The 27,295-nt window shown below is 35.9% G+C and overlaps 1 protein-coding gene across 2 annotated transcripts in view; it reads right to left on the bottom strand.

Annotated features, from left to right (window-relative positions):
• The window catches only part of LOC150095583 (rho family-interacting cell polarization regulator 2-like), a 327,613-nt gene that overhangs the window by 239,205 nt on the left and 61,113 nt on the right, over positions 1 to 27,295 (bottom strand). For both annotated transcript variants that reach the window (XM_090410002.1, XM_090410003.1), the window contains exons 3-4: positions 12,433 to 12,577; positions 2,991 to 3,069 (exon numbers count right to left, since the gene is read on the bottom strand). In XM_090410002.1, the coding sequence (XP_090266128.1) occupies positions 2,991 to 3,069; positions 12,433 to 12,577 (224 nt within the window). The remainder of the gene's footprint in view (positions 1 to 2,990; positions 3,070 to 12,432; positions 12,578 to 27,295) is intronic.

Genomic DNA, 27,295 nt, shown 5'->3' with positions numbered 1-27,295 from the left:
CTACTCCAATCATCGGGAATTCGTCCCTCTGTCCAGGCTTTCTGAACTATACAGTACAACCACTGTAAAACTTTTATACCACCACACTTCAGCATTTCTGGTCGAATATTATCTACTCCTGCTGCTTTTCCACATTTCAAGCCTCTGATGGCTTTTTCTACTTCAAGTATGGATATGTATTCCTGACTGCATGCCTGGTCAGTGTTTTTTACCACTGTGCTGTCATCACTGCTTGTTTCATTTAGCAGTTTTTCAAAGTAATTACTCCATACTTCAAGGATATCTTTTTCTCCCATTTTCATTTCACCTTTATCATCTCTAATTCCTTTTACAGCACTCTTTCCTTCATTCCTAAGTTTCTTCAACAACCTCCAGAATATTTTGCCACCTTCTTGATATCTATTTTCTATGTTCTTGCCAAAGTCCTCCCATGACTTTTGTTTAGGTAGTTTTGCACAGTGTTTAGCTTTCTTACATTTGTCTCTGTATTCTCTAAGAGCACAAGCTGACTTATTTGCCAGGAACTTTTGATTGCCTCTTTAACTTCCTGTGTCCACCATGGAGTTCTAATTTTTCTATCCTTCCAGACAACTTCACCATATGCCTCTCTAGCTGAATCAATCAGGGCTTTCTTCAAGGCTTGTCACTGGTTCCTGTACTCAAACTCTTTCATTTTTTCTTCAATAATCTTTGTGTATTTTAGTCTACAGTTCACATCTGAGGGCTGCTCAACTTTTATTCGCTTTAAAACTTTCTTACATGTTATTCTTTTCAATATGAAATTCAATTTTATCCTGCTCAAGACTAAATAGTGATCACTTCCAATTTCAAATCCTCTGTACACTCTGGTGTCCTGCACCAGGGAGAAAATATCACTATCAACAATAACATAATCAATGAGACTTTTCTTATTCCTTGCTTCTTCTCTCCATGTGAATATGTGCAGATTTTTATGTTGGAACATGGTGTTAGTAATAACCAGTCCATGTCCTGAGCAGAAATCCAACAAATATTTGCCATTATTATTAGCTTTGCTCTTTTCTCCAAATTTTCCCAAAACATTTTGTATGTCTCATAATCATTTCCTACTCTGCTATTTAGATCCCCAACAAGGACCAGCTTTTCCTTTTTTTTATTGTGTCAGTTGCTTTTTCTAAAGCCTCAAAAAATTCCTCCACTTCTACCTTAGTAGAACCTTCTGTGGGACAATAGGCACAAATAAGTCTCACTGCCCAGTCCCCCATTCTCATATTTGCCCATATTACTCTACTTGAGACATACTGCCATTCAAGAAGATTAGCCTCATATTTTGTATTGAATATTATGGCTACTCCTTTTCCTTCATTGTCATTGCCTGAATATAACATTTTGTATTTATTGCTCAGAAAGATCTCACCAGTTTTTGTCTTTTTTGTTTCAGTCACCCCTATTATGTCGATCTGGTACTTATCGAATTCCTCAGCTAGCTCCATTTCTTTGCCATTCAGGCTTATGTTGATAGTACTGATCTTTAACTCTGGTGATGTTGAGTTGGAGTGTGTTTTCAGATTTGTTCCAGTAGCTGACTTTTCGCTGTTCTCTCTGATTCCTTGGCGTAAACAACGGGGGGCCTTTTTTAACCATGTGTGACACCCCAGCCGGCATGAAATTTTGTCATGTTGTACCATCATTTTTTATTTTGGTTTAACTAATTAGAATACAATTTGGTCGGCTAAATCCCAAATTGTCAGCCCATCCTCGTTCGTTCAGTATCCAAGTAGATACCCAACAGGGTGCACCACGAGAAGGTGAGGATTGGACATCAGGTCAGAAGTCCTGGTTGGTTCTCCGCATTCCTTTAAAGGCTATGTGGAGGTCTCCTCTCAGTTATACAGCCTTTGACCCTTAAGCACCCCAAGTTTAATTCCTTGATGTAAATCTTTATTCCATTTTATTATTATTTCATTTAAGTAGATATTAAAAAGAGTTGCTGAGAGGGTACATCCCGTCGGACCCCTTGGTTTATCTCTCTCGTATATGATAGCTCGTGATTTAATCTTATTTGTATTTGATTATTTTCATATATACTTGTGATAGCTTTTAGGATATTATTTGGTATTTGTCTTTCTTTTAATACATTAAATAGTATGTTTCTTTTAACTTTGTCAAATGCTTTTTCAAAGTCAATAAATGCAATATGTATTTCTAAATTGTATTCTCTTCATTTCTCTATTATTAATTTTAAGCAAAAGGCCATTATCCAGAGATGATTTCAAGTTGCATATGTCATCTTGGGTTTTTAAAGAAATGCAATCTCTACAATCAAAGAATACAAAATTATCAAAAAAAAAGTAAAGCAACAAGATGCTAAATTTAATATGATAGCTGTATATCTAATATTTTGTAATCATTGTGTTCATATGTGCACATATCTTTCATGTTTGTTTCACATTAACAGAAAGGAATGCTTACATATCTTTCATGTGTATAAGCAGTTGTATAAGCTATATGCAAATTAACATTTTTTATCTAATTTAAACATAACAGCTCATTTTAGAGCTCTCTAGTTACATATAGGCATTGGCTAACTTTATCATTTTCAACCTAGTACAAATTTTATTCAAAATATAAATTAAGGTTTTTAATTACCTACAGTCATATCCATGAATCATTTACATCAATATTCATCCTTCTTTTTAAAAAATTAAAGAAAAGTGCACATCATATTTTTTTTATTACTGTATCTGATAATCCCAAATGCATTTAGTAACCAGTAAGTGAAAATTGGAACTGCCCATAAGAAATATATTATAAAATACCAAAATATGACCGCATTTAAAAAAAAAAAAATTCTTATCTCCACATCATTTTTATGCTCCATTTTTAGAATAAACTTCTTGCTGCTAATATGTTATAAGGAAAAACTATTATCACTATCAGTATCCTCCTCCTCAGACTTTAATATTATATAAATATGATTCTAAAGTTTCAGTATAATCTGCTTAACTTACCTGTGTAGAATTAATAGATATATTATCAAGAGATGATTTCAAGTTGCATATGTCATCTTGGGTTAAAGAAATGCAGTCTCTACAATCAAAGAATACAAAATTATCAAAAAAAAAAAAAAAAAAAAGTAAAGCAACAAGATGCTAAATGTAATATGATAGCTGTATATCTAATATTTTCTAATCATTATTTTCATATGTGTGCATATCTTTCATGTTTGTTTCACATTAACAGAAAGGTATGCTTACATACCTTTCATGTGTATAAGCATTTCTATATGCAAATTAACATTTTTTATCTAATTTAAACATAACAGCTCATTTCAGAGCTCTCTAGTTATATATATGCATTGGCTAACTTTATCATTTTCAACCTAGTACAAATTTCATCAATAAATGTTTCAAGACCAGTTTTCTGTTCAAAAGCAGACTACAAGCAGCAGTCTTCTTTCTTTCCTCTGAATTCAAATCACAGTTACAGGAAAAATTTCCTGCACAGTGTAACAACTTCTCTACCTCTGGTGTTTTGGCCTTCCTGAATTTGACAAAGGACATAAACTCTTCTCCTCCTATCCTATCCTTCTCCTCTGTCCTAGGATGGGTTAAGTCCCCTCCTAATGAGGGATTACTGGCGTATTAATGCAGCCGGTTCGCTACTCCTCTGCTGTATCCCTTAAGGAAGACATTCATGACTGTAATCCGTGTGTTCATGGAGATGGTTTGCCTGCTTGAGAGAGGCAAAACCCCAGATAAACTGGGGAGAAAAACCTAACTGGACATATTTTTTTTTGGTTGGGTTTTAGAGAAATATGCTCACATTCTGAAAGTTAGACAGAGTTCTGCTGCAACAAACTCAAAATGTATCAAGCATACAACCCATCAATACTCAAGTTTACCAGCTCTTCTTCCAGCCAGTCCTGGAGAGATTAAGGAGCTGTGCTGGACACCAGCTTCTGATATTTCATTGTTCAAATTCCAAGAAATTCAAGATGTTTTTGCTAAACCTAAGTCCACTTATACAGATTTTTACACACACACTATGCTGACAAAAGTATTTGGACACCTAGTTGCAGTCAAAAATATACATTTTAATTACATTTCTAGTACCGAGTGGGACTACCTTTAGCCTGAATGACAGCAACTACCCTTCGGGGCATGCTTTCAAATAATACTTGATATGTTGCAACAGGAATATTCTTCCATTGCTTGCTCAAAGCTACTCCACTGCCAATGCCAGTCACTGCAGTCTGGAGTGAATTTGGCATTCATCCCAAAGATTTTTAAGTCTGGACTCTGAGCCAGCCACTCCAACACTTCAAAGGTGTTTTGTGGAAACAAGTCTTGGACACACACAGTGCAGTATGGCATGGAACACTGTTATGCTAAAACATGCAAGGGTTGCTGCCAAAGTACTTCCATAGTGTCGAAAGCATGAAGTTGTCTAGGTAGCCATCATATGTTATGGTTTGGGACAGGTCTGCCAATAGACCAAGCCCCATCCAACTGAAACACCCCATACCATTACCGAACCTCCACCTGGCCTGACAAATGGAATGATACAGTCCTGCCAGAACCGTTCCATGGGTAATTTCCAGATCAAAACAATACCATCATCAGAGTCAAACATTTGGAGGAGAGGCATGATTCATTGCTACACAGAATCCTTTTCCAATCATCTACAGTCCAGGAACAGTATGAAAGACACTAGTCCAAATGATGTTTGGTGTTGAGGGAGGAGATGATTTATTTATAAATCATCTATTTATTTATAAATTTATAATTATAAATAGGGAAACTAATCAAAACAATTAAGTAGTCTGTGTACACTAAGATAGGACATGGAGGTTGTTATGATGTGAAGGAAAACCAGGCTTCTCTGTCATATGCTAATTGAGGGATCTCTGATGCAGAGAGTTGGGGGGGAAATGGGGAAGAATATTGCTGATGTATTTCCAATATGGAGTTCGGGATCTGCCTCTTTTTCTTTTTCCATCTGTAGGGGCATAGAGGACCAGAGCATCCAAGGGTACAGAGGGTGGATGTCTAAGTTGGTGGCTGAGCCATTTTATTTGGTTTCTTTGAACAGTGCTGACTAGAGGATCTTGCTGGGTTTCATCTAATATAGTAGAGTTGGGAATGCAGTCTCCCCAGGAGTAATCCAGGATATTTCTTAGACAAGTAGTTCCAAAGCTATTTATAATATTGGTCACTGCTTTTGTTGAGATGTTCGACTGAGCCATACAGAAAGATAGATTGGTTGGTGCACTTGTAAAGATGAATCATCATCTCCTTTGATATGAGGCTCGACTTCCATACTTTATTAAGACTTCTGCAGAACTGCAGCGCTTTCTGTTTTCTTGTTTTAATGTCTGTTAAGGAATCTGAGATGTGTGATCCAAGGTATACAAAATCTTCTACTTCTTCAAGGTGATCATTCTGATTTATATAGATGTGCCCATCTATCTGATGTTTTAATATCTTTGTTTTTTGGGAGTTTATTTTTAGTCCAAATATTTCTGCAGTTCTCCTAAGGCTGTTGAAGTTGTTTTAGGTGATGGTAGGATCTAAAATTTGCATGGTATGTAAGGTGTCCAAATAATTTTGTCAACATAGTTTTATATATATATATATATATATATATATACACACTACACAGACTTTTATGATGGTGATGTCTTAATGCAAAGCATGAATTCAGAGAGAAGAAAGAAAGAAAACTGATGCAGCAGAATGTTTGCAATCTGCTTCTGAACAGAAAACTGGTCTTCTTTTGAAAGAAATGCAACTAAATATTTCCTAAATATTTTACCAACACATACAAAAAACAAAAACCTAACAGACCATGCTACATTCTGGATAAAAGAAATATGCAGCAATATCCATGGTAACCTTCACTTGACAACTACTAATAATGATAATGGTTAAAGGAGCCTCATTTGGATGAGCATTAGAATGTACACAGAAAACTCCAGTTTCAAAATATGAGGCACCAACATGTTCACTTAGAAATGCATTCATAAGGATGACATCAGTTATGAAAAACATAAGGTATAGAGTAGAAGAGTTGCTGTGTTGTATGGAAAGCTAAGTCTGAATATCAAAAAAATCTGGCTACATGCTAAAGGCAAGCCAAACAATTTTATCGTTATGCTGTGAATAAAAGAAAAAATGAAATGTGAAAGTATTAACTCCAATGCATACAGATGGTAAGCAAGCGGCAGGCAGTATGCAGAAAAGTTGTTCAGCTAACTAGTCCCCATTTGGCTAAAAGCTATCAACCTGGTGTATGCAACATGGAACTCAATGCTAACCCTACAATGAATGAAGAAATCCAAATGTATAAGGAGGAGGTACTAAATCTGTCACATTAGATGAATAAAAAATTGGCAATGTGGGTTGATGAGATATCAGCAAGGATACTAAAAATTTGCTAAGTTGAACTAGTTGTGATTTTAATCTAGATCGTATGATCTGGGTCTAAGCCAATGGAAGATTCCACAGTGGAAAGAACACAATAACCTACTGAACAAAAGTACTGCAAAGACTGATGTGTAACTGTAGACCCATCAGGATCTCTGAAGTGGGTGGCAATTTATTTATTTATTCTTATGACAAAAAGAATACAATGCAGTTATAGGTCAATGTCTAGTCCAGAAAGCCAATTCAATGCCTCATCCATCACCTGATGGATGTCTTGGAGGTTACCATGAAATTGGCACCTTGGACAGTAATTCACAATATGAGTGATCGTCTTAGCTATGGGGGGAACAGTCACAGTAAAGGTGGTCTGACAGTTTCAATTTGCATAGTCACAACTGTCCTGGTTAGTTCTTATCCTGTTGACAGATGACCAAATCTACCTAGGAAAAACAAGACCAGGCTGTGGAGCACACAGATCTTCAACTAGGAAGCCATTTTTGGACCAGTGTCCTCTCTCTTCAGCTGCCTCAACATCCATGTTAGATGTTGAGGCAGCTGAAGAGAATCTGTCCATGGACCAGAAAGGGTTTCTTGATTTTATACAAAGACTAGGTGGATTTTTGAGAGTTCGGTTCAGGGGAAGGAGCAGGTTGCGCATTACTTTCTTTAATCGAGGCTTGTCTTTCCTATTCTCTCCAACAGAAAGATCTGGGTCCATATTGGTGGAAAAAAGAGCAGGCCCTCCCACAGGGTTCTGTGTTAGCTCCTTTACTCTTCAACATCTATACATCTGACATGCCACATACCAGCTCAAGCAAATATATGTACATCAATGACCTAGTGATCTACACCAGTCTACCTTTTTTGCCAACTTAGAAACAACCTTGAACACAGACCTAAACATCCTGGAAGAGTACTTCAAGCAGTGGTCCTTGAAGCCAAATCCAACAAAAACTGTGTCCACAGCATTCCACCTAAACAATGCAGAGGCAAATCAACACCTCAACTTCTCTTTCTGCAGCTAGATGGTAGAACATGAGCCTCACCCAAAATATCTTGGGATGAGCCTGGACAGAAGCCTAACCCTATAAATGGCACATCACCAACCTGTCCAACAAAATTAAAATGAGAAATAATATCATTTCAAGGCTTGCTGGAACAACCTGAGATTATGGGGCAGAAGTCCTAAGGTCATCTGCACTAGCCCTCACATTCTCTGCAACAGAATACTGTGCCCCCATCTGGGAAAGAAGTGTACACACTAACATCATAGATACCCAGCTAAACTCTACCATGCACACAATTAGTGGGACATTGAGAAAAACCCCTATACCCTGGCTGCCTATCCTATCCAACATTGTTCCACCAAGTATACGGAGTGGTAGCAATGAAACTTTTGGAATAGTTGGATTGGAGCATACAGAAATGGATTGAAAGAAAATCTATACTTTGCAATGAATAGCAGGGGTTCACTAAGGAAAGGACAATATGGCTGGATCAGACAAGGGGAAATGGATACATTATGATATTTTACGTACCTTGTTATTGTACATGACCCATTTTTCATCTCCCATAATCATCCGCTTCAAAAATGGGTCGTTTTTCTTGCCGACATCACAGCGAATCACAGATGGATATGCGAGCAGTCATATTGGCCTCAGTCAATTCATGCGGCACCCAAACATTGAGTTTTGAAACATATCCCAGCTTGTGCAAATAGTTTTCAATGCTTGTATAGGATATGTTCAGTACTGCAGCAATCTCCCCCACAAACAGTGTGGGAGATTACTGCAGCAATCTCCCGCATTGCTTGTGATGGATTTTTGTCGACGGTATCCTTCACAACACTCGAATCAACCTTGGTCGGGCGACCGGCGTGAGGCGCATCACTGACGTCGAAACCTGGCAAACCACTTTTGGCATACGAGTTCTGTTAAGGCACCATCCCCATATACACTAGATAATTTTTTATGAGCCTCCGTAGCTCGTTTGCCTTTTTTGAAATAAAAAAGCAAAATATACCAGTAATGTACGTTATTTCCTTCCATTTCTAAAAATATGTTACACACTCGCAACTGAAGTAGACTGAACGAAAATTCACTGAAAGGTTATGCGCAATAGCGTTGCACAGTAGCGCAAAAATAGCAACAGGCGAAGCTGCATAAACTTGTACTAACGCATAAACTGAATGAACTTATTTGCCAACCCCATACTTTTGTGACTGTATTTTTTATGAAAATTACAATGAGGACTAATATATTAACTAAAAAAAAATTAATTAAAACTTCCAATATTTCAGCAAAGTCAAACTGAAACATATCCCAACATTTCGCATAACTGAAAGGTTATGCGAAATGTTACCTTTCAACTGCGCAATAGCATTGCACAGCAGCGCAACAAAAGCGACAGGCGAAGCTGCGTAAACTTGTACTAATGCATAAACCGAATGAACTTATTTGCCAACCCGATACTTTTGTGACTATTTTTTACGAAAATTACAATATGGACTAATATATGAACTAAAAAAAATTAATTAAAACTTCCAATATTTCAGAAAAGTCAAACTGCCATCATCAAGGAAAATATATAATATGTGCACAGAGGCGCTACTAAGTAAGGTTGAATCACGTCAACTGAGAATAAGCCTAAAGTCCTAAACAGCACTCCCCTGCCACCAGTAGGCTAAACTGGACACCCATGGCTGTTGGGCTGAAGTACAGAGGATGAGTGGCCTTCTTCCAGTTTATCCTATGGTGAGCATCCAAAGCATGGTCTGCAATTCTGATGTTGGCTCTCCTGTCTGTTTAGCCATAGTAGGATAGTTTACAACTACAAGGGACATCGTAAACACCTGGCTGGTCTAAGAACTATGGCTGGCCTTTGGTTAAGTGGATAAGGGATACTAATTTTTTATAATGGTCTGTAAGTGGTTGGAAGATTGTTGTAAACTATTCTACTATAGCCAAATAGGCAAGACAGCCAACATCAGAATTGTTGAACATAAGGACTATATACCCATTTCCCCCTACTACAGCCACTTAGGACTTGCTGATCGTGTTGTACATCCACAAAAGGATGCGTTAGAAGAAGGACACTCTACTCCATCACAGCAAATATAAATAACAAAGATATTTCCTTGAATCTGCTTCTGCCTTAAGAAACTATCCTAATATATCAGCATATGTTTAATTTCCTCAAAAAATACAGTTATGAATAGCCAACGTATAAGCCTTACCATCAGACATGATACTTTTGGATTTTCTAAAGCTTTTAACAGAACAGCATAGAACACTGTTGCATATGCTGGTGAATATGGGATTGGATCATACACTTTAGTCCAAATAAGAGGATGGCTGAGTGACAAATATCAAAAAAGTGGTGTGTGTGTGGGGGGGGGGTGATGAGTCTACAATATTTAAAGTGACTTGTGGTGTACCACAGGGATCAGTTCTTGTCCCACTATTATTCAATCCTTACATTAATGAAAGGATTTGACAATATGCTTATGATGCAAAGGTTCACAAATATGACTGACATGTAGCACTCACAGAATGATTTGAACAGACTAGAATTATGGAGAAGGGAAAATGGTTGTCAGTTCAATGTTTGTAAATATAAAGCTATGCACTTTGGTGTGATGAGATATCCAACAGCGTATTATATATTATATTGTTGAGACTATGCTAAAAGTAACTACATCATGGAGTTGTTGTAGACAGAAAATTCAGGGGCCATATAGCAAATACAATGAAATTGTTTATTTCATTGCAGTGCAATGAAATAAACAATAGATAAGGAAGTAATTTTGACTCCTTACAAAGGCCTCGATATAACCTCACCTGGACTACTGTATGCAAATCTGGTCTCCGAGATGATAACACAATGGAGAGGGTAAAAGGTGAGTATTAAAGATGATATTGAAACAGTTTTTTAGTATATCATAAAGTATGATACTGAGATTGGGAATAAATGAAAGAAAAAAATTGTGGAATATAGATTATGAGGAGAAACTGAGATTGTGTGGACTGCAGACACAATGAAAGGGTTATATAGGATACCAATATATGGAATTTTTCATTTTGTGGAAGATGGGAAGGATACAAGATGGCATCCATGGAAGTTGAGAAAGCAGTCAAGAAATCGACAAGAGCTAGATTTTTCACTGATAGAGTGATTGGAATAGCTTGCCTGCAGACGTACTAAGTGCAGGCAATGTGAATGAATTTTAAAAAAAATATGACAGATGGTGTGAGTGATATGTGATCTGAAATATAACTGATGTCACTGGCTCTCTAGAAATCTTTGTTAATAAAACTATGAAAAGAGACAGGAAGAACATCATTCTTAATGGAGAACCTACAAGAACAAAATTATATATTTTAGCTATTAAGCATAATTTTTTAGTAAAGATGGCACATTAATTTGGAAATATTTAACAGAATAAGCAACACTGGTATGGTGGGAAGCCAGATAAATACATTCATATCGAAAAAGAAAAAAATTGGTAAAAAAACTTACAGCAATCATTAAAAATGAAAATAACTGAGAACTTCATATCATTAGTTTTCATGAATGTGTGTAAGCACAGCTAACCTTTGGTCTTTTAAAACAGAATGGAGAGGATAAGTTAGGTAAACAGTTATTTGATACCAAGATTAATGCTATTAGTTTGTGCCTTGATCTAATTTAAGAACTGACATTATAGGAAACCAAACAAACAAACAGATTAATTTGAAAGAAAAGTTCATAGGAATGAAATACTAATGTAAACTTCATTCTTTAGTGCATCACAGTATCCTATACAACCCTTTAAAGGTATCAGGAGCTGATAATGAGTATAAAGAACACATACTTTATCTCACATCTGGCTTATTATAAAGATGAAAATTTGTAGAAATTATTGCTGAAATCAGGTGAGATATAGTCTAATGGAACTGTGGTAATTTCTTTTTAGAAGATATACAAACATGAAACCTCAAAAAGTAAGGTGAATTTTTTTCTGAACAACAGTGTGTATGAGGGGAGTTTAAGAAAAAAAGCAAACATTTAAAAAAAAAAACTAAAAACCCAAAAATACCATTTTCAGGCTTTTTTTTTTGTTTTGATATAAAAATTTTACATTAAAATATAAAAAGAATGTAAACATAAAAACAGATATTTTAACGTTCAGATCCTTTCTTGATTTTTGTTCTCCTTTGTGTGAGAAATAAATTATTTCACATTTCATGTTCCTATAAAATAAATCTTTCCACTAATTACTAATTAATACCAAGAATAGTGATCCTAGTAAATACCAAGAATAGTGATCGGAGCTTGCTCCACCCTTACTATGAGTTGCCTCAGTTTGTACTACCAAATAGGTCAGGTGTTGCACTATCCAGGTATTTGCTTACACTTGGAATCGCCAAACTTTATATAGTTTCTATATTCGGCATGAAACTCTTTGAGTTTCTTATTCGACTAAGAAACAATATGGGATGTAATATCCCTTAACTTAAATAAATCTTTCCACACCTATCCAAAGTTTTGAAAAGAAATTGGCACATCTCTATTAAACTGTCGCTTGTTCTGATATCAGCAGTGTTATTACTACAGATTATTTTTGACTTGCCAGAAAGTCAGATTTATTTATTAACGCACACAATCTTTATCCTTTACCTAAATATTTTGAACCATTTCCAAATTTGGCATCAGATGATTGGTGTCCAGAGCAGGATTCCCAGATTATCTGATCCCTAGCCTAAGGAACTAAACATAAAATACATATACAACCTTTTGTGAGGGTGTATATTTAATTATGTGCATTAATTATGGATTATAGAAATGTAGTATTCTACTCATCTATGATACAGTCCATACACTTTATTTTCACAGATCAAATTTAGGCTTATTTTTCACTTCATGCAGGTGAACACAGTTAATATTACTCATTTGATAATGAAATTTGAAATAATGCAGAAATTAGGCCAATTTTATTTATACACGACAACATTAATTCAGAACAAAGCAATAAATTTTTTAATACTTCAGTGCTTTGCTAATGGCATCAAAAATAGCCTGGGCACGTTCAGGACGAGGAACCTTAGGAGCCTTTCCACTCCATGTAGCTGAGAGGCCTTGAAGAAGATGGCGAGATGTATTTGGACTGCTAGTTTGACCAAGGACAGAACCTACAGAAAAGGTGTTAGTTTAAAACTATGCTACTAATAATCTCCTAAAAGATAATAATATTATAATAAGGGAGATAAACAATATCACACAAGGGAAGGTGGAAATTATAGAAATTCTATATCATTTGCAAACAGTCAAGTGGTAAATGCATTTCCAATTAGTCATAAAGCAAGGTGATGGTAATGAGGGAAAGTGAGAGATTCAATTTGCAACAGGGGAAAAAAAAAAAAAAAACTTGTCCTTAACAAACAAAAATCATTCTCTTCCTATATTTTTATATCTTTACTGTCCATTTCTGAATCCCAAACATAACTAAATTCTTCAAAATTATTTTGCCACTTTAAAAACACTAACCCACTTATAATTTGCTACTTCTTTTTCAATGCTATCCTTATGTGTTAAAATAGGCTATGTTATTCTCTTTCCACTCCTCTGGAACATTCAGAAATTACTACATCAGGAAATAAGCCAGTTCTGTTCCATGAATATGCTATAATCCAAACATTTCAAATTCAATGGGTATAGGTTATGCTATATGATCTTCCGGTCTAAGAGATATGTTTTGATATGGAGGATTTCTGGGAAAAATTTTTTATCTGCATGCATCCCAATGTGAAAAAGTTTGTATCTTACAACATACTAATGTGTATGCACACATGCACACGCACACACACGCGCACACAGTGGATCTAATCATATTCAACACTGGTGTTCTGGACAATACTGTGCATGTCTTATATTGTAGCAAATTTATGGTATTACCCAAAATCTCTCAACATGAAATGTGAATAAATATGGTTTTATGCAACTCCAACACACAAAAATCTGTATATTATATAGCATTAGTACCTTGGGTAGACTAAGTTTTTTTTTCTTATTTTATTTTATTATTATTTTTTAATATAATCTAGAAACTTTAGAGAACAATTATGCAACTTTTCAAAGCCTTCACACCTCAATTAAATGGGCAGTGGTCTTACACCAGGCAATGAAATTCGTTCGGTTTCTGTTGCCAGGATTGAAACTTGCAGCCTGATGGTTGAAGAGCAGGTATGCTAACCATTCGGCTGACCAGGACAGCAAAACTGAGATTGATTGACAGATTTGTAGTTTTATGGTACAAGGACAGCGACAATGATACTGTGCCAAGATAAAGGTTACAGCAGTACACAGGGGGATTGATAGATAAATAGTTACAAGGAGATAAATTAGTGAATAATATAAAATATATATACAAAGTCATAAGAAGATAAATGAGTAAATAAAATGTATGTATAAAGTTTAGTATCTATAATGTGGTATCTACATATAAACAAATCCATATAATAAATTTAGTTTAATCCTTTACCCAAGTGTAGGCAAACAGGAGATGTGCTTTGCATTATGGGAGATACTGAGACAAGGAGTGATGAGAGCTTGGTCCACCTTTGCTACGAGTTGCCTCAGTCCTGAACTACTTCAGGCGCAAACTTTGTTTGCCTACACTTGGGTAAAGGAGTGAACGAAATTTATTATGGTCTAACCAAGTGGAAAATAAACTTCCAAACAAATCCATAATCAAATCTCTTGGAATGAATTAATGTTTATTCAAAGAAATTGCTTGGCCAGATAAGCAAAAATGTAATTTCTCTCTTATGTGAAGTGCTCGCACTCTACCAGAATATGACTAACAGTAAGATGAGTGTTGCATTTCCTACACATAGATGGGTCATCAGCCTTCAGTAAATAAATAAATAAGAATGTGTGAGATGACTGTGACCTATGCATAGCCTAGCAAGAACAACTTCCTCTCTTCTGTTCTTACCATGACTAGACTGCCAATGTTTAATTTCAGGCTTAACCTCATGTAATTTGTTCATGAAGTTAATACCAAGAGTAATGCCATGGGCAATTACTTTGATTTTATAACCTGGGTATCGTCAGTATGAGGGACCATCAAACAGTATGTCAAAAAAATATGAACTGATCTAGCAGCTGCATCTGCAATGTTATTTCCCTTAATTCTGATGTGGCTGGGAATCCAACACAAATCAATATTAAGTCTTTATTTTGTACAAGAGATGAAGCACTGGGTGTGGATTATACACCACAGAGGAGATAGCCTATATAGAACTCAAAGCGTTGTACAAATTATACACTTTTGTAGGAGTTTTCTTTGACATGCATGGCTTGCAACTCTGCTGTATAATTACTGCAATCGATGCAGATTGGGATCTGGCTGGAGATTGTAATGTTAGGAAACAGCAGCTGAGCCAGAGACCTCTGATATTGAACATAAGTATAGATGGGCAAGAAATCAGAGTGGACTACTCTGTGTGCACTGAACAATTGAAGGTAGACAGATGAGGGTGCATGAGACTTCTGTAATTGACAAAGTGAGAGGTTGCAGGATGGGGTGCAAGTCTGCCATGGAAGAATGCTATTTTATTTGGTGCAGGTAATTTTGTCAACACTCTTGCCAGTAGCTTCCATAGTCTCTTTAACACGCATACCAAAAAAGAGCTCACCACAGAGCCACACATGGATGCCCACTACCTGGCAAGCAATGACTGTGCTTGGGAGTGGAATGCCAGGGTTACCTCAGATGCTATATGAGCACAACAGCAAGCTTTGAACCCTATTCCTGGATGATGGGGAAGGAGACTTACTGTAATACATTTGACTCTTGCAGTCAAGCTCACTAACCGAATGATCCTGGCTGGGCCATCCAGGACTGCTCATCTTGCCAAAGCAGTACAAGACTACTAGGATCCTCCTTTTCAGATGTCCACGGGGTTGCACTGCATGGCAAACATGGTGGCAAAGAATTGGATCCTAGTGATGGTAGCCTTGAAGAGAGTCTAGTGAAAAAGATTCAGAAAGAGAAGAAGAGCAAAGAAAAAGTACCATCACTGGGAGGTCACCTCCACCACAAACAGGTACCTCATGGAGAGGGCAAAAGTTGAGAATACTAGTAAGATGCATTAAGATATTTATTGATTAACTAGTATTTTTGCTGGATTTCAAATCAGCATTTTCAGAGCATAAAAACTTTGTCACACACACACACATACAATAACCATTAATGTTCAAAACAATTCAAACCATAACAAATAAAAAAACTAAAGTTCTAACTTAGCACTTTGGTGCTGGGTAAAAAGAAGTTTATTTACAGTTACTCAGCTGGTGATAGTCTTAAAACGAGTCTCCCAAATTTTAATATTTTATTATTATTATTCTTATTTATGATGATCTCATACATGAAAGGTCACAGGACCTATAACACTACAATGTCATGTGTGGGCAAGTGCTCAAGGAGAAAGAGGTAACCTACTGATATGTTTCCTAAAGAGTTGAAGGTTGTATTCAATTTGAAAAACAGTACTGGGATACTGTTCCAAAGAATATAAGTGGATGGAATGAAAGAAGATGATGAAAAGTTAGTTTGGCATGTCGGATAGAGTATGGGTGTTGGCCAGTGACTGCTCTAGTTGTTACATGGTTAGAAGAAAGTGGTGAAATGGTGCTAATGCAAAAGCACTGTGCCTATGCAAAAGTTACAGTGCAGAAACAGAGCCTATGGGAAAGTGAATGAAGGGAGTCTGTGATGGAAGGATTATCTATTAAGCTAAACTGCCCTCCTCTGAATATAATCAAGAATTCTTAGGGATGTCTTGGGAGCACCACTCTAAATGTGAGAACAACATTGCCTTGGGTCTGAGTAAGCAATGTATGTAATATATTTGTACCAGGATAAATTGGATGTGACAATCAATCCAAGAAGAGAAAGATGAAAGGAAACTGAAACATTATCAAAAGTAAATGGGAGGGAGGTAGGAACTTTCTTGCAGATAATAAGACAGGCCTTAGTTTTTATGGCATTGAACTTTAATAAGTTATCTTCACTCCATTTGAGGATATTGATGAGATCTGTGTTAAGTCATTGGTTATGGAAGATCTTGAGGATTCTATCATTTGAGCACTACAGGGTTTCTTGAATGAAGAAGTGGAATGAAGAGTACGGTCATCAGCAAAACTGTCAATAGGATCTGAAGTCAGAGAGAGAGAGAGAGAGAGAGAAAGAGAGAGAGAGGGTCATTGATATAAAGGAGGAAAAGTGTGGGTGGGATACAGAAACCTGGGATGCTCCAACATTGAATGAGAGATCTGATGAGTGGAAGCTCGCAATCCAATCATAGAGTATAGGAGATGGGAGGGAGGCCATAAGATGTAGCTTGTTCAGGAGGCCTCAATGTCAGACATGGTTTGAATGCCTTTGAAATATCAAGGGCATTAACATGGGTTTCTCCAAATCTTTTCATGGCCTGTGTCCATAGATTAGTGAGATTAGCTAGGAAGTCAGTTGTAGAACGAGAATGGCAGACTCATTTGGTGATTGCTAATTAACTGAGGAATCCCTAGGTAGTGAAGAAGCGGTTATTGATAATCTTCATCACTTTTGAAAGTACTGAGGAGAGAGCAATGGGATGATAGTTAGATGGCTGACTTTTGTCTCCCTTTTTTTGGATACAGGCTGGACGAAGGCTTGCTTCCAAGCTGTTGGGTAGATGCTAGTAGAATACAATCACTTATATAGGCATTACACAGGACAGGTATCAATTCTGAAGAATAGTTGGGGGAATACCATCTAGACCAGGAGCCTTATTAGTATCAAGATTAATCAGGATTTTACTGATATCCTTCTGGCAAAAGTTCAGAAGAGACATGCAGCGGGCAGTTTGTGGTAGTGTAGGAGGGATTTGCCGCGGTCATTCAGGGAAGAATTGAAGGAAAAACTGATGCCAAGAAGTCTGTTTTTAACTTGAGTGAGGTTACCATGGTGCCATCAGGATGCAATGTAGCCATACTTCTTGAAAATAGAGAAAAGTTTCAATGCTGATGATAGCTCTAAAAACAGTGTCTTGTAATGACTTATGCCTTTTCCCCCCCATCTAATCCTGCATTAAAATATGTCTAAAGAATGGTCTGATAGTAATGCTTGAACATTTGTTCATGCAGGATTAGGTGAACAATGGCTAAAAAGCATGGCAAGCATAGCTGATTTAGAACAAACATTCTGGATTATATGAGTTAGAATTTTAAGGATAGCATATTGTTGGGCTAGAAGATAGTGCAATTGTTTACTTAAGCATCTTGCAGTGAATACTGGCTTTCTATAAAGAGAAAGATAATGATCTGTTTGAAAATGTGTGACTAACGTGTCTGTCTAGGAAGAACAAATAGTTATTTGATTATTTTTCTATTTGTGAAATGTATTTTATGGTTCTGGATGCTTAAAAGCACTAAAAATAATTCAAATGCATCTGTTTCATTGGGCCAAATGGCAAACACATTGTTGACATAGCACAGCTATACTAAAAGTCTGAGGGTAGTTGTGTTGAGTGCTATATTCTCTAAATGTTCTATGTATAAATTAGTCAAAAGAAGGGGAACCAACTGCAGTTCCGTCTACATATTTGTAAAGTTTTCCTTTCTATGTAAAATAACCAGTATGTATTGTAAATTTGAATAATTCAATTATGTCTGAAGGGAAATTGGACTTGAATGAATCAAGGGTCTGTTTACATTAATAAATTGAGATGTATAAAAGCTAATTATCATTTCTGAATTTTTAAGGATATAGTGTTTTAACATATATTTGAATCTGAAAACAAACTCCAACTCAACATCACCAGAGTTAAAGATCGGTACTATCAACATAAGAAGCCTGAATGGCAAAGAAATGGAGCTAGCTGAGGAATTAGATAAGTATCAGATCGACATAATAGGGGTGACTGAAACAAAAAAGACCAAAACTGCTGAGATCTTTCTGAGCAATAAATACAAAATGTTATATTCAGGCAATGACAATCAAGGAAAAGAAGGAGTAGCCATAGTATTCAACACAAAATACAAGGCTAATCTTCTTGAATGGCAGTCAGTCTCAAGTAGAGTAATGTGGGCAAATATGAGAGTGGGGAAATGGACAATGAGACTTATTTGTGCCTATGGTCATACAGAAGGTTCTACTAATGTAGAAGTGGAGGAATTTTTTGAGGCTTTAGAAAAAGCAGCTGACACAATGAAAAAGGAAAAGTTGGTCCTTGTTGGGGATCTAAATAGCAGAGTAGGAAATGATTGTGAGACATACAAAAATATTTTGGGAAAATTTGGAGAAAAGAGCAAAGCTAATAATAATGGCAAATATCTGTTGGATTTCTGCTCAGGACATGGACTGGTTATTACTAACACCATGTTCCAACATAAAAATGTGCACAAATTCACATGGAGAGAAGAGGCTAGGAATAAGAAAAGTCTCATTGACTATGTTATTGTTGATAGTGATGTTTTCTCCCTGGTGCAGGACACCAGAGTGTACAGAGGATTTGAAATTGGAAGTGATCACTATTTAGTCTTGAGCAGGATAAAATTGAATTTCATATTGAAAAGAAAAACATGTAAGAAAGTTTTAAAGCGAATAAAAGTTGAGCAGCTCTCAGATGTGAACTGTAGACTAAAATACACAAAGATTATTGAAGAAAAAATGAAAGAGTTTGAGAACAGGAATCAAACCTTGGAGATTCAGTGGCAAACTCTGAAGAAAACATTGATTCTGCCAGAGAGGCATGTGGTGAGGTTGTGTGCAAGGATAGAAAAATCAGAACTCCCTGGTGGACACAGGAAGTTAAAGAGGCAGTGAAGGAAAAGAAGAAAGCATATCAAAAGTTCCTGGCAAATAAGTCAGCTTTTACTCTTACAGAATACAGAGACAAATGTAAGAAAGCTAAACAGTGTGTAAAACTAGCTAAACAAAAGTCATGGGAGGACTTTGGCAAGAATATAGAAAATATCAAGAAGGTGGCAAAATATTCTGGAGGTTGTTGAAGAAGCTTAGGAATGGAGTAAAGAGTGCTGTAAAAGGAATTAGAGATGATAAAGGTGACATGAAAACAGGAGAAAAAGATATCCTTGAAGTATGGAGTAATTACTTTGAAAAACTGCTAAATGAAACAAGCAGTGATGACAGCACAGTGATAAAAAACACTGACCAGGCATGCAGTCAGGATTACATATCCATACTTGAAGTAGAAAAAGCCATCAAAGGCTTGAAATGTGGAAAGGCAGCAGGAGTAGATGATATTCGACCAGAAATGCTGAAGCATGGTGGTATAAGAGTCTTACAGTGGCTGCACTGCATAGTTCAGAAAGCCTAGACAGAGGGACGAATTCCTGATGATTGGAGTAGAGCTCTCATAGTACCCATATATAAAAAGGGAAATAAAACTGAATGTGAGAATTACAGAGGTATTTCCCTACTGAGTGTTCCTGGCAAGATCTATGCAAGTATACTTGAGAAACGGTTGAGAAGAATTGTGGAAGAAAAGCTTGGTGAAGAACAAGCTGGATTCAGGCCAAATAGAGGCTGTCAGGATCAGATCTTCACTTTACGACAAATAGTCGAGAAAGCATGGGAATATAACAAAGATCTGTATTTAAGTTTTGTCGATTTGGAAAAGGCATATGACAAGGTGCCAAGAGAGAAGCTATTCAATACGCTGCAGTTATATGGTGTCAATGGGGCATTATATCAAGCAATACTTAGTCTTTATTTGAGTTGTAAGTCAGCAGTTAGAATTGAAGGAAGTACAAGAAGATGGTTTAATGTTAAATCTGGTGTGAGACAAGGATGTACATTATCCCATCTGTTATTCATTATTTATATGGATCACATTATGAAGGAATGTGGTATTAAACCTGATATCAAAATTGGAGATGTTAATGTCAGTTCTTTGCTTTATGCGGATGATGTTATATTTCTAAATAAATCCACTACAAGTCTGCAAGATTCTCTGACTAAATTGAATAGCTGTTGTAATAGATATGGTATGAAGGTCAGCAATAAAAAGACAAAGACAATGAAAATAGGCAGAATCATTGAAAATGTCAACTGTGTTGTGAATGGAGAACCTGTGGAACAAGTAAAACATTTCAGCTACTTAGGCACGATTTTTACTGAAGATGGTAAATTAAATATAGAAATAGACAACAGAATCAGCAAAGCTGGTATGGTGGGAAGTCAATTGAATAAATTCATATGGAATAAGAAAGAAATTAATCGGAACAATAAATCAGCTGTATACAAGACAGTGTTCAAACCAGTTTTAACTTATGGATCTGAGAGCTGGGTCAGAAGTAAAACACTTGACCAAAGACTAGAGACCGCAGATATAAGAGTCCTGAGAAAGATTAGAGGCGTGAACAGATGGCATCAATGGCAATATCATATTAAAAATGAGGATATTAGGAAAGAACTTGACATTGTCAGCATCCAGGAATGTGTTAGCAGAGCTAATCTCAGGTGGTATGGTCACTTAAATAGAATGGGAGAGGAAAGATTAGCAAAACAAGTGTTCTCTGCCAGGTTGGCAGGAAAACGATCCAGAAGAAGACCAAGATATAGGTGGATTGATATGGTACAAAGTGACTTAGACGATAGAAATATAAGATCTGATAATGTTGGAGTCTTGACAAGTAACAGACTTTATTTGGAGGAAAATTGTAGATAGGAAGCTAGTAATGATGTAATTTTTTCATATAGTACTATCATATCCTGTACACCCATTGAGGGTACATGGCAAGAATTTGATGATGATGATGATGACATATATTTGAAATGAATAGAATTTTTTATAAAAGTAAAGGGACATAGCTGTCTGACAAATACGTAAGAAGGATTGTTTATATTATCAACTATAGGTTATGGTAGGGAGAATTTAGAATTGTGAATTTTGGGGAAGTTTAACATGAAAGGATTTCAGTTTTTCAATAATTTAAAAACATTTTTCCTTTTGAGCATTAGAGAGAGAGAGATACTGATTTATCACCTAGTAAATAGAATTACCATTTAAAAGATTCCACTTTGTGTGTGCATTCTGATTCATAATGACTGTAGCATTAACCCTATCAGCTTTAATTACACTGATTTTCTTATTGTTGTGTAACTTTTTTAAGGCAGTTACTTCTTTCAGTAACATATTGCATTTAGACAGTTTCGATCTGGACAGGATGTTTGGATACACCTAAGTGAAAACTGTTGTCTATCGGAGGAGACAAAATGTAGATCTCAACATTCAATAGTTATAATTTCTAATATGGATATTTGTTTGGATGTGACAAAGTTATAACTCTGAATGAAAGTGTTGGCAGGTTCTTCTGTAAGGGACTATGATAAATTTATAACATGATCTAGATCAGTGTTTCCCAAACTATGTTCCATGAAAAATTATCAAAATTAATATGAGCCTGGAATGGTTTTAAATGCTGTGACAAGTTCAAACATGTTTGAAAATCAGGCACTCCTCACTTTGCATGTGGACTGTGCTATTAAAGCCAGCACACGCTGGCCTTGACTCAGCTGCTGTAGCTGTCGACACCTCTGAGCATGAGTGAAGTTCGGAGGAATCTATTCTAGGAAACGTGAGGTCACAAGCAAGGGCATGCCGGGCCGCATATGTGCAGCCCGGCATGCCTGACAGTGTGCACTTGGCTTTACATTGAATATGAGACTGATGATACTCAACTCTAACCAAAGTGTTCTGTTAAAATTTCAGGATTTGTGAAGTGTTCCGTCGTAGGAAACGTTTGAGAAACGCTGATCTAGATGATGATACAGTCAGTGCATTGTACACTGTTGAGGATTTCAATTGTAGCTTCACACATAAGATAAATAACTACTTGCACCCAAGATAGTCTACAAAGCATCATCTTTCACTTGTTTTGCTCATAAAACACAACTATTTGGTATGTGGAAACTAAACTGGCATGGCAGCTTAACATGTCAACCTTCCTAAAGGGATCCAGAGAAAATCATCTACATAAAAACCCTATAATTAGGCTGACCATAAGTACCGTTTTGAACAAGACAGTACTGTTTTTTTCATATTTCCTGGCTGTCCCATTGTTACATTTACTCACACATTAAAACTTCTGAACACTTCACTTTTTTCTCAGAGGATTGAAAATGATGCAGCAGCATTATAACAAGTGTATTACACTTTGTGGGAAATATGTAGAATAATGTTTTATGCACATTTGTTGTCATTTTTGTTCTAGGTTTTTATCAGAACTTTCCATTCCCATTCTCCCTTGTAAACTTAAAAGAAACTTAAGAACTCTTTCAAACTCTCTTTTCCACTATCATAGCAACCTTAATCATTTTAATATGAAATTTGGCTATTTTAGATTACATGGAAAACCTAGAAGCAGATTGAAGACACAGCTATGGGTTCTCTCCAATCTTTTCACGGAACATTTTGAAAATACAATCGTAAACTTGGCTATGCTATGTGGACAATGTGCTCTCTGTTTGGCCACATAGCGGGGATATGTTGGAAACATTTTTAGTACATCTCAACAACCAATACCCAAGGATTTTCTCTTCACTACTGAAGGGAAAACAATAACTGTCTGCTCTTCCATGACACTCTTGTCACCCAAATGCCCAATGGATCCTTATCCTTTTTCTACAGAAAACCTACTTAACACTGGAGGGTGCATCTATTGCATCATCACCACCTCCACTCAGCAATATGGTGCCATCACAACCTCAGCATATCGTACTAGAATCATTTGCTTTGATCACAGTAGTCTTTTCCAAAGAAATCAATCGCATCTGGGATAACTTTTAGCTAATGGGCTTTTCCCCTTCATAAAATCAACAAAACTCTTTAAATTTAAGATACCAAGAAATTATATATTTAGTTTAATCCTTTATCCAAGTGTAAGCAAACAAAATTTGCACCTAAAGTATTTCAGGACTGGGGCAACTCGTGGCAAAGGTGGACTGAGTTCTCATCACTTTCCTTAGTATCACATAATGCAAAGCACATCTACTTGTAGACATGTATAATGCTATGAATTATGGGAAGGGTCACTACCCAGACTGGTTTCGACCTTCACTGAAGTCTCTTTAGTGGGAGCTTATTTGCTTACACTTGGAGATAAAGGATTAAACCAAGTACAGCAATCCCTCGATTAGTGCACCTAATGTGTTCTTTAAAACAGGTGTTCTTTAAATCAATCGAAAACGCACTGATCGAATATAATAACTTATGGGAAAAAGTATAATTTGTTCCTCAAATTTCTTTTTTGAACCTTAATTTTTTTATAAAAGAATTAAGGTATGTCTCAGGGCCTAGTTAAAGGAAAACCATGAAGCTGAAAGACAATAAAACATATTCAGAATATAAATTTTATTATTCTACTTCTTAACAAAGAATTCAGCTAACGTAGTTTGGCGGGTATTTTGTTTCTTTTTTTCATACAACCAACGGTATGGCCCTATTGCCTCTTCTACTCATCTGCAAATTTTACTGCTTCTCTCTTCATCAGGGTCAGCCTCTAAGCATTGCTGCTTAAAAACTTCAATTGTACGAAAAATATTTTCAAATTGTTTCTGTGAAATCTCTTTTGGCTGACTATCAGTGGTTAAATTTTCTTCATATTCTTCGGGATCTTCCCGCTGTGCATCTAAATTTAGCAGATCGGAATCACTCAATTCTTCAGAATGAGATTTAATTAACTCTTGGACATTATCATTCAAGGGGAGAAAGAAATGAAGGATGCACGAATTGGTCGCCAATACGTGAAATCATGTGCTTTATAGATGAAATTTTCCAACTGTTATACAAGCAAAATAGTTACCACTTTAAAAACTACAATGATCATAAAAGAGAAGTTAATTTTCCGACGTGTAATAATAAGCAACTCATCCCAGAAGATGGATTGATTACCCTATTATCGGAATGGATTCTCCTTTTTGTGACATGCGGAGAAGTGTCGAAGGGTATCGAATCTGTGGGCGTACTATAGCAGACGACATATAAATTTTGGTGGTAAAAATTTGGAACATAGTGTACATAGCGTACATGGAAGTAGCGTAGTATGCCATTAAAAATAACTTTGTAAAATGTTTTAAATGAGTAACTAAATTATTTCATTGTGGCAAGTGATTTTTTAAAATAGTAAGCCATACAAATATATAGATAGAAAATTTTTAAAATCTGTAACATTTATTTTTATGTATGTAGGTGCACTAATCGAATTTGGGTATCGAAAAAACATGACGCACGAATCGAGGGATTACTGTATATAATTTCTTGGTATCTTTAATTTATAGTATAACCAAGTGAAAAAACTTCCAACAACTTTTTTCTAATCCAGAGTAATTTAACAATAAGGTATGACACCTTTTGGCAACTCGTATATAAAAATACGACTTCTGCATTATTTGCACCTGTAAATACTTCAGGTGCAAACTTTGGTTGCTTACATTTGGATAAAGAATTAAACCAAGTATATAATTTATTGGTATCTTTAATTTATAGGATAACCAAGTGAAAAAATTTCCAACGAAACTCTTTGTCCCCCCCCCCCAATTCAGAATACAAAAAATCCATTACCATTCTCTATATGTGGAGTACCTCGGAAAAAATTTCATGTGTTCTAAAGAAGTATACCCCTACAGACCTCCTTCAATTCATACCAAAATATAGCTATCCTTATCAGCTCATCAAAAGATCATCATCTAGTCCATCCTAGAGTCTAGTCATTTCTTACTCCTGCTTCAAAAGTAGGACAAACAGGAAGAACAGCAAATACCTGCCTGGAAAAATATAGGAATTCTGTTCATTACTTGTACTACAGCCATTCTGATCAGATATGGATCACCAGATTCAATGGAAAAAAAAAATCTCCTTATACAGGACCAGGAATAAATCTGAGACCATTCCTATAATCTACCTTAACATTACAACATATGTGAAATCTTAACATGTCAGCTGCCTTACTGTCATCATGAGAACGTCAGCAAGTTCCCATTTTGCATCCATAGAGAGTGCCAGTTAGGACTGTAGAATACCACCATTCAACACCGAGACTATGCTTTCTTGTCAGCATGCCTGTGTGCATATGATCAATGTAATTCTTTGTACCCATAAAGATGCCTTGGTGATCAGGTAAAAAATGACATAATTTCTTAACTATAGACATGTTTATTCCATTAAATATCAATATTAGTGATAAACAGTGCTTTTTTTTCTGGAAAAAAAGGTGCTGGTACTCACCATGAAGATGTTATTACAGCAACTGCCACACTTTTAACATATCCTCCGATATACCCTCGTCATCTCGCTTTGTGTGCTGCACTCTCCTTATAATCGTAAATCTTTTTTCTTAATGACATTAATTGTTGTTTGCGAGATTCTCCAAAATGACTGATTTTACCATTTGCCCACTCTGCTGAAATTTTCGTTCCCATGTGTTTATCGACGGCAAGACTTCCGACACCATGACACACACAACCCAAGATTTTATTCTTAACATACAGCCACTCGTTTCTCTCGCAGAAGTCATTTTTCTGCAAAAGTGTCCAACATTCGGGCCAATCATTATCAGAATCTGCTTCCTTTTGACCACGTGGATCTTCGGTCTTGGTTTCGTGATCCTCTTCACAAAGTGTATTTTCGGTGCTAGTTTTCTGTTTTACAGGATCACAAGTAGATTCAACAATTTCTGCTTCTTCAGCTTTCCTTTTTTTTACTCATTGGCATAAAGTAACTACTTATTTTACTCATTTTGAATAATGATTGCACTGATTTAACTTAGATTAATTCAAAACTCACGTGAACACCTGCCTGTTGCAGAGTGAACATAAAACTGATAAACTGATATTGGAAGCAATCGGAAGTGAACACAACTTCCTGTTTCCGGTTGCGTACCAACCTATGAAACAGGAAATCAGGGTAACAACTTATGAGTAATTAAAACTGAAAATTCAATTTTTGAACACAGTACCATCTACCGGAATATTTATAATACATTTTGCTGTCAATAAATCGCAAAATTTTATAAACTTAAGAAAAAAGGTGACGGTACTGTGTGCCGCCAGAAAAAAAGCACTGGTGATAATCAACATCTAAACACCCATATCTAATAATATCATTTCACTGCCATTTCAATAAATACAATGAACAATCACTTCTGCATAATACTGCATCTTGGAATAGAAGAGACTTCAAAATTATTCTAAAATTTGTTAATCAGGAAAGTGCATCCTTCAATGCTAAGCTACAGCCAAATGAGAGATAACTCATTATTAACTAAACAAACACATTTTATGTATATCTACATATATTTCATGAGTTTTGACAGTATAGTATATTTTGATAACTTTAAAATGACCTGACATGCTACATTTTTTATCAATCTATAATGACTTATAAAAATGAAACATTAAAAAGAGTACATGATTCTAATAAAGATTCAAATGGCTTATGATTTCCCCAACAAGTATCCTCAATTAACTCTTTGTTATGCAAAAGATTAAGAATCAGAGTATTGCTTACAATCTTGGATATAAATAGTAGAATCACAGAGTTAATTTCATATCCAAACAATGAAGAAGTTAATATATATATATATATATAAATAGTGCTAAAAGGTACACGTTATTTAGATATAATTCTGGTACAATTTTTAGTGAGCATGGCAAATTAAATATGAAAATATATAATACAATAAGTGAAACTTATGGTTGTATTACTACAACAGAAAATCAGCTGTCAGCCTAGTTTGTCATGTGGATAGCATCTCCACTCTACATGGATGTTTATTACTGTCTTTAGGTGTTATATGATTTTCACCTTAATTTGATTTGATTTTCCCCTTAATGCTTATCC

This window comes from Typopeltis vanoorti, chromosome 20 (genome assembly GCF_054136105.1).
Source record: "Typopeltis vanoorti isolate ZY-2024b chromosome 20, IOZ_Tvanoo_1.0, whole genome shotgun sequence".
In the NCBI taxonomy this organism is placed as follows: Eukaryota; Metazoa; Arthropoda; class Arachnida; order Uropygi; family Thelyphonidae; genus Typopeltis; species Typopeltis vanoorti.
The sequence above is the reverse complement of the archived record's forward strand: the minus strand, read 5'-3'. Positions and strand labels throughout refer to the sequence as shown.